General features: G+C 34.8%; 1 protein-coding gene across 1 annotated transcript; it reads right to left on the bottom strand.

The window, feature by feature from the left end:
* Nucleotides 1-4,144: 4,144 nt before the first annotated feature.
* LOC145776230 (C-type lectin domain family 6 member A-like) lies at nt 4,145-13,039 on the bottom strand. Its single transcript, XM_082587632.1, has 3 exons — nt 12,970-13,039; nt 4,634-4,802; nt 4,145-4,397 (listed from the first exon to the last, which is right to left on the bottom strand). Exons 1-3 carry the CDS (start codon nt 13,037-13,039, stop codon nt 4,145-4,147), a joined length of 492 nt encoding a protein of 163 aa, XP_082443758.1.
* Between the last annotated feature and the right edge of the window lie 1,328 nt (nt 13,040-14,367).

The following is a 14,367-nucleotide window of genomic DNA, read 5'->3' as shown; positions in this document are numbered from 1 at the left end:
CGACATTGTCCGTTAGATTTGTCTCGTCGTAGTTAATAATTTTAAAAAGAGGAAACACCATTAATTTCTCGGATTAAATTAGTAAGCTTTGATTACGTTTGGACCAACAAAAGCATAAAATACTTTGATGTTTCGAGACAATCTTTCTGGGCAGCTGAGTGTCTTTTGAGAAAGCTTTTGACCAGTTTTTTTCCTGGCACATTTTCAGCAAATTTTGTAACTTTAACGACTTTACGATCTAAGTAAGTATTTGCAGATAACTCTTAAATCAAATGCTGTCAGCTGAAAATCCCAGTCAGTGCAAACAATCAATCGCTCAACAACAAGCTTCTCAGTTTCTTGACTTAACTGGCCTGGTTGGCTATCCTGACGTTTTCTGCTTTTGAACTTGACGTGATCGTAAAGCGTAGATTTTTTAACAAGAAATTTCTCTACGGCTTTTATCAAACTCAATCGGCCAGATTTGACAGCTTCTATAGTTTCTGCCATCTTTTTTGGGTCACATGTGTTGATTATCCGTCCTCCAAGCACTTTGTCTTAAATTCTTGGAATGTTTGAATTTACCCCTAAAATACAAAATCCTAAAGTAATTTTGAAAATTTGAATTTATACCAAAACAATAATATTGCAGTAAAAACGGAATAGGCTACGTAAAAGAGGATCAAATTTTTCCTTAATGATAAGTTCCAGATACAGAGTTTTGTAGAGGTTGAAAAATCGCAGTCAGCTGACTAAATCACAATATCTTCCATCACAGCACCACAAAAAGATAGCCTATTGCTACATACCCTCTTTATGAAGTTAGTTGCAATTACATGTATTTCACATCCAAAAACTACAAACTAAAAAGAGAAGTTCAGCGGAAAAATTGAGGTACTAAACATTTTACTCAGCTAATGTCTGAATTCACCCCACCACACGAATTCACCCCGTTTTACGGTATTAGATTGTTTTGTTTTTTTGTATTATTGATGTTACAGAATGATGTAAATTGGATTAAAATATTTTGTTTGAAGCATTTTTGAAGCAGCTATATTTAGAAAAAAAAAAAAATTTGCATGAAAACACATACAGTACTATAGGTAAGGAGAATGATATAGGAAGAAAAATATCTTCTAATACGAGACTTTAGTGAAGTCCATAGTTCTACTAACATAAAAGATATTTCACAAAGAGAAATAAGCAAACCTATTATTTTGAAAATTAATCAGCATAGGAGGTTTTCTTAATCTTCAATATGTCTTACGCAACATTTTATTGTATTTTGTTTTTCATTTATGTCAATGGCAAAACCGAAGACGCTTGCTTTACAGTGACTACAGATGAAGAAGAAACATATGGTCCATAAAACTAGTCTTAGCCAAGCCAGCAATTAGTAAGATATAGAAATAGATCAACATAGGAAAAAAAATCTTTATTGATTTTAAACAAATATGTTCCAAACAACATTGCTATAGCCTGGATTGAGGAAACATTACTCTAGTTTTCACTTTAGCTTCATGCCTAATGCCTATACTATAGTTAAAAATTTTAAATAGTTAAATTTAAATTTTTGAAACTTTTCACTTGTTATTTATTTTTAGACTGTTGTGATTTGATAAAAGTTAAATAAATGTTATTTAAAAAACATCAATTGATTAAGTAATTTTCATTTAGGTTTAATTTAAGTTATTGCTACGTCAAATGTTAAGTGTATACTGATAGAAAATTATAAAACAAAAAACTTCAAATAATTATAGTCATAATTCACTTTATTTTTTACTTTGGTTTTTACTGTACAATTGACATGAAAGACAGAAGAGTAGGAGATGAGATATTTCTGCTTTTTCATTCTTGCCAATAAACCACGAACCATATACAGCGCGATTGGATAATCAAAAATTGTGAAATGGAAACGCACAGACACAGGGGGTATAATCATCTCGGCAAAGTTAATTGCTAATCTCATATACTGGTAGTACCTTTTGTGGTTGAAGTTACGGTGCTGTAAAGGAAATTCTGTTTTTATTTAATTTCAGTTTCATTTCAATTTAGGTGACCGAAAGCTTGCCTCATTGCACTTGCTCTCTTTTAGCGTTACAATTCATTGCTTGCACTGTCACACTTCTTATACTGTATAAGTGCTCGTACATTTGCTTACAGCAATGCAGAATATGCTGAAAAGCATTTAAAACGTCATATAGACATGATAAGTTGCCATTGCACAAAATATGTTTTTGGGAAAACTATGTAAACGAAAACAAGGTTTCTCCTTTGGTATTTAGTTTAATGAGTAATTTTTAAAATTTGAAAGAAAACATTTGCAACTGTTAGCGTTTTTATCATTTGGAGAGCACCCAAGTATTAACGAAGTAACGTATGAATTACAAGTTTTCGTTGAAACGACAAGTTATGTTCAAAAAAAAAAATTTTCAGGAGCACAGAAGAATTTCAATAATTTATGGTTCAATATTTGTACTGTATTGTTCTCTGTAGTCTTTCAAAGAGATTTCGAAAACTTGCGTGAGGTGGCCCAACATCTCCTATAATGTTTAAGGCATATTTTTTTTCACAACTTACACACTGAACTAGATTGATTTAATTTTTAACTAGGCAAGTAAGCTATGTAGTCACTTTGGAATATCGCATTTTTTTCTTAACTTTTGAAAGAACATAAAACTTTTCTACGCCTAAAAGCCATTGTTAAAACCGGGCGTTCTCAATGCCGCCGACTAGATTAATAAATTGCAATTGAGGGAGCAAAGCGAGCAAGAACATTTTGCAAAATCATAGACATTTTTTGATTATGAGGAGAATAGTCACCCAGTACTCCCTTAGATATGCTACTATTAGGAGAAAAAGATTATGGGAAACTGTTATTTTACTTTTAACGTTCCAAAAATACAGTTATAAAACGACGAAATATAAAGAAACTGCGTATTCTAATCGATTGAAACAATTTTTTTTAATAGCGGCTATAAGACGTTTTATTTTATATTTAGCAGACATTCGATGGCAACACTGATAGAGATTCCAATTCCACCAACAAACTTCCAACTCCTATCATTGCTCGCTACGTTCGACTTTATCCACAAACCTGGTACAAACACGTTGGTATCAGAATGGAATATATCACTTGTTAAATGTCTTTTTGCATATAGTCTGCTGGCTGAGGTGTTGCTGAAGAAATTTTTTTTATCGGTTAAAAAGTGGGACCAAAACGCAATTTCAATAACAATGGTCAAAAAAATAATACATAAAAGCAATAGAATAAAAATTGAAAATTACAACTTACATGGGCATTAATCTGGAAAACTGCTCAAAATCGCCAAGGCAAACACTGCATAAAGTAATGCACACTGAAAGAAATTTAGACTATTGAAATTTAAAACACTTTATCACAATACTCTGTCGGACTGTTTTTCATGTTCTTCCATTAATGTAAAAGAAGAAAATTTATGACAAACTAATGCCACGGTCATGTTTTAAGTATTCGCTTTCTTTTTTGTATTGATCTATGAAACTTTTAATGCGTACTCTTGTCTTCGCAGCTTTAACAAACATGTAGCCGGAATCACCACCACTGCTCAAGAGTGGTAAAAGGCGGAATCTATCCACCGTTGGATTGGCGAAGAAGAAAAGGGTTCACGCAAAGAAGACGAAGAAGAAGAAAAAGAAGAGAAAAAGGAGAAAAAGAAGAACGAAGAAGAAGAAAAAGAAGAAGAAAAAGAAGAAGAAGAAGAAAGAACAAAAAACAAGAAATAGAAGAAGATAAAAAAGATGATAAAGAATAAGATAGAGAAGAAGAAAAAGAAGAACTTTACATTAACTCGTGCTTTTAGTGTGAAACAGTAAAACAACTTAAATAATACTTTCTCATGTACCCGACTTGTTGCGTTAAAGCCGTCAACAAATCTGAAGTCAACAGCCTCCAATATATCCAGAATGCATAAATTTGATTATTTTTTCTAAAACTTTATCTAATGTTGTAGAACCTATAAGTTGTAATATTTGATGACCACCTAATTAATCATAAAAGAAGTATAACTCTTTTCCTCACAAAAATAATTACGGAATTCCATGCAACAATCGGTGATACATTTCCATTGAGATTATTTGTAGCAATGCTGGGTATGGTTCTATAGTAGATTAGTAGATTAAGAGTTTAATTCCATTGCTTCTCACATAAGGCATAGAGTAGTGTAGTACATGCAAGATCGTAGCTGAAGCCACTATTGTTGGAATAGTTCATCATCGCACAATTTTCATAAAGTCCACCAGTTGGCTCTCGACTATTCCAAAACGCTTCAGCGTCATGTGCTTCATCGTCATTAATCCATCTCCATGTGTCTTCTTCTTTTCTATCAGTCATTCCAATGAAAACATGATATCTAGGGTTCAATGCATTTATGATGGTTCTGTGACAACAGAGTAAAAGACATTTATTGTGCTTGTAAAATATAATTAAAAAAAAAAACTAATTTTTGTACAATTTCTAAAAGCAATATATGCTATATATATTGAAATACAAAAAAAATCAAATTTGGTAAATTAACAACGAAAGTACGTTTTTATCTTAAACAGGTAAATCAGTTTTGCAAAAAATTGCTATAAATCTTGCAAAATAATTTTTAAACGTCTCTTGCGATCTCACCGTCTAGTTGCTATGTCTCGAGCTCCATAAACAATCAAATCAGCTCCCATCTCTTGGCAAAGTTGTCTGCTTTCGTCAAAGTTTCGAAGGGTAGTTGTTAGTTTGTATTGATACCCATTGGGTAATGCAATCCATTCATTATCTAATCTTCGAAATGCAGGTTGTGTGGCTAAAAAAGATTTACTCTGTGTATCATTGTTTAATAATTTGTACAAAATGTTTAATAAATGTTGTTGTTTATTTAGCGCAGGTAAAATCTGCTACAACAGGGATATGCTTACTTGTATATTGTCTGCAACTATATTGGGACAAAGGCTCTTCAAATATAACTTTTAGTCCCAAAAATATTACTCTATGAAATTGGAAAAATTTAAGTTTGGAAATCAACTAGAGATTTAGTAGGCTAGTTGTTAAATGCCCCGACTTATGCTAACAAAAAATCGACTCCGTCTATTTTCGGAAAGGAGAAGTTCCTTCACGAAAGTTAATGCTCTGTTACGTTTTTTTGTTTGCAAGGCAACATTTTTTGATAGGCAAAATTTATTTGTTTTGTTCAAATTTGTTCATAAGCATTAGGAAAAAATGATAGTTTTGGAATAAACAAAATTAAAAATCAACTCAATTGTTAACTGCTACGTTTTGCAATAAAGTATGGATGCTGCTATCATTATGAAATTATTTTTTGATTGTTATAACACTTACGCTGAGCAGTACCATGATCTCTATCTTTGCGAACGGAAAAGCAAACATCATCTGTTCTACCAGTGAGGCAAGTGATCAATAGAATGTAAAAATATATTGTGAATTGCATGTTTTTATGAAAATGTACTGAGTTAATATTTGTGACAAAAGTCTAGAAATTCAATACATTAAAATGTAATAGGCTACGTTTTTCAGTCCTGACTGATACCAAGTATTTTATGTGGTTCCCCGTTTGGTAATGTGCCGGAAAGAAATGACTTTACCAAGTTGACAATTAGTCGGTGAAACAATTTTTGTAAAAGTAAGTACGATTATGATCCAATAAAAAGCAGCCTAACAAAATCTGTCGTAATATTAAAAACACAATTATTTAAGGATTTTTTTGTCAAATGGTTCATTGGTTGATTCTAGTTAGACTAAATTGTTTATCTTATATCTCTATTAATTGTTTGTAAAAACAGAATATTGTTTATTCATATTTGCACTTTGTTTTGTAGTTGCCTGGAAATTATTATTTTAAAGCAAGCACAAAGAATACAAATTTAAACCTTTCTCTCAAGTAAATACGCATTTTCACCTAAAAAAAGCAATTGATCATTGGCTTACTGTAGTTTTCTTCTTAGATCTGAGTACCAAATAAAACATGAAATTGAACATTTAGCTACACTTAAATTTGTTACCAACACTTCTCATTCGGCTCTGGACAAGAAGAATAACAGATGTTACACCCTTAACGAGTAAATGCAGCAAATTACGCAAATTGTTAAAGACAAACAAATTTACGAAACAAACTAATCAGAAAACAAGCAACAATCTAATACGTTGCACTTTGACGTAATTCTTCCTCTACGCACGACATCAGCCGTAATGCAGTAAACTAGCAAATTATCATAACGTTCTTAGTTTGGAGTGAAAACTCTATGCCAAGCGCCACAGTCCACGGTTATGAGTAGTTCTTTAGTAGTTTTGCAATTTAATTTTTTTGTCCATTCCGTTGTGTTGAACAAATGTTAGATGTGCAACCTATTCTTGGTTTGTTGATGATTTATTTCATACATTTTTTCCTTCATTGCAATAATCTTTGTAATGAGTTTTGAAGTCTTGCTTGTTCTAGTCAATTAAATTTTCTTTATTTGACAATTTGCAGGAGAATTTTGTTCGAGTTGAATTGGAATAGTAACGTCATTACTAATGGCCTTTTGCGTGGACGTCGCTGTAATAGCATTTGGACTGGAAGCCAAACGATAGGCTTTATTTTGCACGGCAAACAGGATTGCCCATATTGACGTTTTTAACGCCAAATTTTAGAAATTGGAGCGTTTTTTATTGCGTTTGACAGGCTACTTTGACTTTGGCATTTTGATATTTTTGGCAATTTTTTAATTTTTTTTTAGAATTGTAAATAGTTTAAAATACTCTGTTTTATCAATGTGCAGCAACCTATTTACAAAAGATCAGGTTTGAAAAGGCAACTTTTCCCGAATTTTGATGATGCTTTTCATAATATTGCACTTTGAGCTGATTTTGTCAACAGCGTGATTACTACCATAGCCTAAAGTGTTGCGACCGTGCCATATTTTCATCTGAAAATGTATTAAAAAAAGTTAAGTTTTTAAAATTTGGTTTTAAAACCGCCAATTTGGCAATCCTGTTTGCCGTGCAAGATGAGGTCTAGTGTTTGGCTTTTATTCCAAATGCTTCATTCCAAAATTGGTAATATCCATGTCAGCTAAACTGCTAAAGCATCTTCCACTTCTTCAGGACTCTGCTGAATACCTTCAGTCAGATATTGTTTATCACGCTGTGTTTTGCCTGAATAGAGAGCTACCCTTTGGCTTAGTGAAACTTGCAATCTTTTACTTCGTTTTTTTTTCTGGCAATAAAACCATACGCATTTTTTTAAGCACAGACAAAAAATTTGAGTCCACGATATCCCTTTTATCCTACTCATCATGATCTTCGTTGGCTTGTTGCAAGTTGGCAAATTTTGGCAGTCTGTTAAGCACTGCATTTAGGTTGTAAGAAACAATTCCGCTTTTTCTAAAGCTGGCTATCGGGTTCTTTTTGATTAAGTTGCATAGCTTCGGTCAGCTGTGTTAATAACCTTGGAAAAGTTGCCTTTGAAATACTGGGCTCGTGCCTTCCTTCTTCTGTACTTTTTTAGTTACTAATAATTCGAAGCCAATGTCGTTTCATTGGCCTAACGACGGCCACATCAAAAAGTTGTGTTAGATGCGTAGAGTTAAGTGCAAGCAATACAAAAGCAATGTTTAGCCCTACGCCTTTGGTGATCACTTCCAGAGACAAATGGCTTCTTAAATTGTCTCCGATAAGAACTTTTTTAACTTCGAGATGTTTCAAAGAAGAAACCACAACAGAGAAAAACCAATCCTCAGAACAAACGCCATCAAACCATCCGCTCGCACTTCTGTTTAAATAGCATTTTGTTGGTCCATCTTCTATTCATGTGTCATACAAGTGCTTTGCCTTGTATACTGTGTAAAAAAGAAGCATTGTACCATCGGCAACAGCTCTTGCAAGCATCAGAGACGTAGAGATTAGTTGTACTTTTATTAGACGTGTATTTTAATAAAAGATAGAATAAGGCAAAACTGGCAAAATAAGTCGAAGTAAAATATTGTAGTCGATTGCACTACAATGCTAGACTCACCTAAAGTGATGTTAAACGCCACGCAGTTCTTACAAAGAAAAAATACAAGAATGTAATTGAGGTGAAAAGTACAAAGCGCTGATTTGACTGGAACGCCATGCGAGCAGTCAAACCAGACGTTTGTACCCTGCAGACCAAAATGTTTCGTTTAACTAATGAAAGACCAGAACAAGGTTTTTGATGCATTTTTAATACCTTCTGGGTATTTTGAACCTCTTTTGACGATCACTCTGTTTTTTCTGAGATTGTCCGTTAGATTTGTCTCGTCGTAGTTAATAATTTAAAACAGATAAATAAGTAAATTGACATTTTCACATAAAAAAAAACGCAATTGTTCCTTGGCTGAGTGTAGTTTTGTCCTCAGATCTCAGTACCAAATAAAACATGCAATTGAACATTTGCCCACACTTACATTTTGTTAACAACATTTCTGGTTCGGGTGTGGATACCAAGATAGATGTTAAACCCTTAACGAGTAAATGCAGCAGATTACGCAAATTGTTAAAGACAAACAAACTCGCGATACAAAATTAATCAGAAAACAAGCAACAATCTAATACGTTGTGCTTTGACGTAATCTTTCCTCTACGTAGTACATCAACTGTGGTGGACCAGCAATGAATTGGAAACTGTTTAGGGACTGATATAACATTTTTATTATTCATTAAAGGATGACACATTAATGGTGTTACCAAATCAAATTATTAAAACTTGTTTGTGGTGATAGACGGCAACTATTTGATTCAGCAACTGAAAAAGAATACAAAAAAATTCCACCATAATTCCACCATTTTATTCTATGAAAATTCATTGCAACGACTTTACAAGGCTATTGATCAAAAAACTTTGAATCTAAGCTGTAACTTTAAATCTCAAACAAACATCTAGAAAATTATCATAACGTTTTTAGCTTGGAGTAAAAACTGTATGCCAAGCGCCACAGTCCACGGTTATGAGCAGTTCTTTAGTAGTTTTGTGATTTAATTTTTTTGTCCATTCCGTTGTGTTGAACAAATGTTAGATGTGCAACCTATTCTTGGTCTGTTGATGATTTATAATATTTATCTTTTCCTTGATTACAACAATCTTTGTAATGAGTTTTGAGTTTTGAAGTCTTGCTTGTTCTAGTCAATTAAATTTTCTTTATTTGACAATCTGCAAGAAAATTTTGTTCGAGTTTAATTGGAATAGTACATCATTATTAGTGGCTACTGGCCTGGACTTTGCTATAATAGCATCTGGACTGGAAGTCAAAAGCTAGGCCTTATTTTGCACGCCAAACAGGATTGCCATATTGACGGTTTTAACGCCAAATTTTAGAAACTTGAGCGTTTTTTATTGCGTTTGGCAGGTTACTTTGACTTTGGCATTTTGATATTTTTTTGGCGTTTTTTTTTAATTTTTTTGACAGTGTAAATAGTTTAAAAAACTCTGTTTTATCAATTTGCAGTAACCTATTTACAAAACATCAAGTTTGAAAAGGCAACTTTTCCCAAATTTTGATGATGCTTTGCATAGTATTACATTTTGAGCTGATTTTGTCAACAGCATGATTACTACCAAAGCCTAAGGTGTTGCGACCGTGTCATATTTCCATCTAAAAATGTATTAACCCTATCTGTAGCCACACGGGGTTTCATAAGGACGCCCCACTCTATTGGTAAAATATTTCACAGAAGGAAATATACTAGAAATATGAAACTTCTTGACTTTTATTTTTATTCTTTGCAAATTTTCTATACCTAAACTGGTCCTTTTTCTACCTTCCTGCCCTTCACAATAAGCATTTCGTCTCAGGTGACTGTACATTTTCGTGCAATGGTAGGTATATATATATGTTAATGTCAGTGCAATTACTATGAAATGTAGAAACGTTCAAAAATGCCTTATATTAATGAGCACAAGTAATTTTTTGTTTAGTTTAGTTATAATTCAAAAATTTTAATTTTGAAGCTATTTTCGGGAAATTAGAATAAAAACCAACTTTCTGACGTTTTTTCATCTCAAACACTTTATTTCAATAAATTTGTTGAGTAAAAATTTATTTTCTATACGCACAATACACATGACTATTATCTTGTAAAATATTTTGGTTCTGTGATTTTCATAGCTCCCGTTATTAGCAATTAATTATCACGGGGCTAAGATAGCCGTGACGTGCTTTCCGTGTTCGAAAACAGCTCGTAGTAAGATAGGGTTAAAAAAAATTTAAGTTTCTAACATTTGGCTTTAAAATGGCCAATATGGCAATCCTGTTTGCCGTGCAAGATTAGGTGTAGCGTCTGGCTTTCATTCCAAATGCTATTATAGCGACGATCATGCCTTTTGCTTTCATACAATTTCTAAAATTTGCCTGAAAGTTCAGTGTTTGAAAACATCATTACGCTTTGGTATTAGTTGTGACTTTGTCCAAGTTTTTTTAAACATTGCATAAAAGGTTTATCAAAGGTAAAACTTTAATGTTTGTTTCCATGCTGCAATTTTTGGACTCTTGATTAATTAAATGTTTTTTATTTTTTTGAAATGTAGCCCTTACAAATACTGTCCACTACAGTATTTAGTTCAATTTATTTTTTATCGGAATGCAAAAGAAACGAAATTGTGGAAATAAAATACAGCAAAAAAACAAGAACTCGAAAAGGTGGCAAAACCGTGTTGGTTTAAACGTGCATCCGTAGATCAGATTATGCGGTAGTCCTATATTTATTGATGAAAATAAATAAGCACTGCCACCAAACCAGACGAAATCACTTCCCTGAAAGAATTTTATGATACACTTCATCTTATGTCATTAAATAAGGATTTTACAGGATCGATTTACAATCGGAAATTCCGGTCTGTTTGATGATTTTGAAAAAAAGCTATAATTATAAATCAATTTCATTTGATGCATTGATATTCATTTTGAATTGTATTTTCAATGATAAAGCTTTGGTAGAGAGTTTGCTTTGTTGAACCATAGAGAATTCTCTATTTTCAATAAAATAAACACAATATTTTTTTAATGTAGCATAGTGCAATGTTTAAAACATTTGCAATCTGTTATCACAAGCTTTGGTTGGTTGGTTATTTTCTTGTACCGAAGAGTAGCAATACCAGAAGAATTTGTAGGTTGCATATCAATGCTAAGTACCAATTAAGTGTGCCAATACCGTTCTTGTATTGCAATCAATCTCACCGTCTTATCGCAATATATTTCCATTCTGTTGACTTTCCGTTGATTCAACAAGGCCTATTGTCAACAATGAACCCAGATAGCTTTGCACAGAAATAAGCCCAATTACAGTAGGCCTAGTAATGTAAATAATGACACTGCGTCTTTTATTGCGGTGGAATGGCGTAGCAGGTAAGACGCTGGGTTTCCCAACATGCAATCCTGGTTCGACTCCCGGCTTATGCTGGTCATTGATAAACACTGCACAAGATAGTAGGTAGCATCAGCTTAAGAGAGCCGTATCAATTACGGATGTACCGCTCATGTCATTCTAATCACAACACATTGATTGCAATGCAGCATGTAGCAGAAGTACAAAGCAAACAGTGCAAAACTACGTGTGGATACCGATGGCATGATGGCCCGATGGCAAGAATGTGATTAATTACTCGATAACATTTCAAATTCTACAACGGCAGAGATGTAGCCTACGTATACGACGCAAATTCTACCCCGCATACTTGCGGCGTAGACTTTTTGTTTATGCTAACGCTTGCGGCCACATTTTTTTGGATAGTTTGCGCTTGAGGCAACGCCGTACAATTTTCGCGGTTTTTAGCGCATAGCGTCAACGCATACTTTTTAATGTCTTTTTTTCGCTACAACACGCCAATACCTTCCAGCGCTGCAGTTGAAAGAATGTTTTCAATGGGCAAAGACATATTGAAACCAAAACACAGCAAAATGTCAGATGAACACTTTCAGATGCTTGTGTTTCTTCGTGGAAATTCAAAACAAAACTTGTTTGTTTCGAGTGGTTTATACCGTGTGAATGTTTGGCACCTAGCAAACAAAATTAGTTTACGCTAGTGTATGCGCTGACGCTGACGCCGCCAACTTTCTTACAAGTTACGTTGACGCATACGGCGTATGGTTTTTCGAACGTTTGCGTTTACGCTGACGGCGTCAATATTTTTTGTATGCGCGTACATCACTGTACAACGGTACGATTGTAAACATGCAAAGTGCCATAAGGAAACGCAATAATTACTTATGGATAATCTGTAGGGACTAAACAAGCTCCACAAGCATGAGAACGAACGTAAAAATGACCTACAGCAAACCTGCTGGAGCAACGTAGTGCAGTTTTTTTCTCTGATCCTATTTTCATAAACCATCTAAAAATTAGAAAATTTTGCACTCTGAGGAAAATTTGCATTTCAACAACAATGCGCATGAAATTTGAAACATGTCTTTTGTATGGTCGACATATCATGTCTGTGATGCCATTACTTCATACCCGCTCCGTGACTTCATACCCGACGCCGATCTCCGCCCACCGGGGATGTCCCTCGCAAGGCTTGCGTGGGTCAGGCTTAACCGACTGCGAACTGGCGTCGGCCGCTTTCGTTCGGACATGCACAAGTGGGCCTTGGCTCCTTCATCAGAATGCAAGTGTGGTGCCACTGAACAGACCATGTCATCCACCACTGCCTAACCCACCGGCCTCCACACGGTGCGCATGATTTGAGGGTCCTGGACGACGAGACTGCTGAGTGGCTGATGATTTCTTGCCCTCCAATCTAGCCTGGAAAGATCTGCTCATACGCCAATGATGCCATTCATTTATTCGTTCATTCCTTAATTCGTTCATTCATCCATTCGTTCGTTGGTCACGCCAGTGTCGGCGCCAGATAACATTGTGTGTAATGTTTTTAGGTCGTTGTCATCACAGGAGTCATCTTCCATCGGAAAAAGTTGCTTTTTTTTCGAATTAGCAGCCGGCTGTGTTTGTGCCAAACCACTTACTTTTGTCAAGGCTGAAGAAAGCTATGATGCCATAAACATATTCAATTAATCCTTCCCACGCAGAAACCATACTACTATGTTGTACAACTTTGCCTTTCATTCCCATTGAAATGAAGGCCGAATTGCAAGTTTTGAATCTGTTCACTTCGTCCTGATAGCTCAGTTGGTTAAAGCGCCCGATTTTGTGCACAAAGCTTGGAATAATTATTTTGCACTAGAGAGCAACTCCAGTCAAAGTTCGATAATTCGAAGCTCTTTAGTTAAAACTCTCCATACCTTGAAGAGGGTTGACTGGTCCCTTCAAAACGCCTCTCAAATACATGCAAAAAACTTTTCCTAATTCAAAGCTTTATCACTTGAAACTTTGCGTTCTTCTGGTGACTATTTACTAGGTTACCTCCTGATGTTAAAGATGATAACTAGCTTTTGTATTTCCGACGTTTCGTCAGTCAGCACGACTGACTTTATCAAGGTGGCTAAAACAGGTTAACACAACCTGTTCAGCAACGATGGCACAACACAAAAACGTACTGATAAAATGAATAAAGTAAGCAGCAAGAATCAGAATTAAAACACGCAACAAGATACCTAGAGGTTAAACTGAATGCAGTGAATGCCTAAAACCAGTAGGCTGCTTTCCAACAGCGTAAATTTATCTATCTATTGGGCCACCGTCAAGAAACATTGAAAAGTCATCAGACAAGACAGAAACCAAGGGTCAAGACAGAAACCAAGGGACGAAACGTCGGAAATACAAAAGCTAGTTATCATCTTTAACATCAGGAGGTAACCTAGTAAATAGTCACCAGAAGAACGCAAATTACTTTTATTATAAAATGCCTGGTGAACAGTCTCTCTCTGTTTTTACTTGAAACTTTGTTAAACTCGAAGCATTTTTAGTGTCCCCAACGCACTAGCAGCGCTCTCTATTTCGAAATTACCAGTAACGTCAATGTTTTGGAAGAATTACACATACTTGATAGAGCTTAATATCAGTTGGGGTAAGTATCAATTGCCTTAGACAAGACATGCCAATTTTATTGCTATGCCTTCTGATATTGAAGTCACAACAGATACATGTGATGACGAAGATGACATCCCCATTGCAGAGCTCAAGTGACGTGCTTTAAACGCCAGTGTGATTTTGGCAGAACATATGAATACTATGCAACAGCTGATAACAGTGTTGAAACTTCTACCCCTCTGGCTTACAAAGCTATTTTTGAGGTAGTAACGGAATAAAGCCAACACTGCTCCAAGTGATGACGACGAGACGAAAGTCAGACCCATACCCATGGCAACAAGAATGCATGATCGTGCATGGGGATACGAGAGTTTTTGCAAATGCAAAAGATTCTGCTGAGACTTTTGTCCGGCTACTGAAACTTAACCGCTTTG

This window comes from Aplidium turbinatum, chromosome 8, assembly GCF_918807975.1.
Source record: "Aplidium turbinatum chromosome 8, kaAplTurb1.1, whole genome shotgun sequence".
Taxonomy (NCBI): Eukaryota; Metazoa; Chordata; class Ascidiacea; order Aplousobranchia; family Polyclinidae; genus Aplidium; species Aplidium turbinatum.
Note: the sequence above shows the minus strand (reverse complement) of the source record. Positions and strands in the feature narration are given on the sequence as shown.

What these genes read in the sequence shown, in the direction of transcription:
- LOC145776230 (XM_082587632.1), bottom strand. Translation starts at nt 13,039, where the DNA reads ATGGTTTCTGCGTGGGAAGGATTAATTGAATATGTTTATGGCATCATA. An exon ending in TTTCTTCAGCCTTGACAAAA is followed by an intron (nt 4,803 to 12,969) that starts GTAAGTGGTTTG and finishes AATCTTTTTTAG; the next exon opens with CCACACAACCTGCATTTCGA. An exon ending in CGAGACATAGCAACTAGACG is followed by an intron (nt 4,398 to 4,633) that starts GTGAGATCGCAA and finishes CTGTTGTCACAG; the next exon opens with AACCATCATAAATGCATTGA.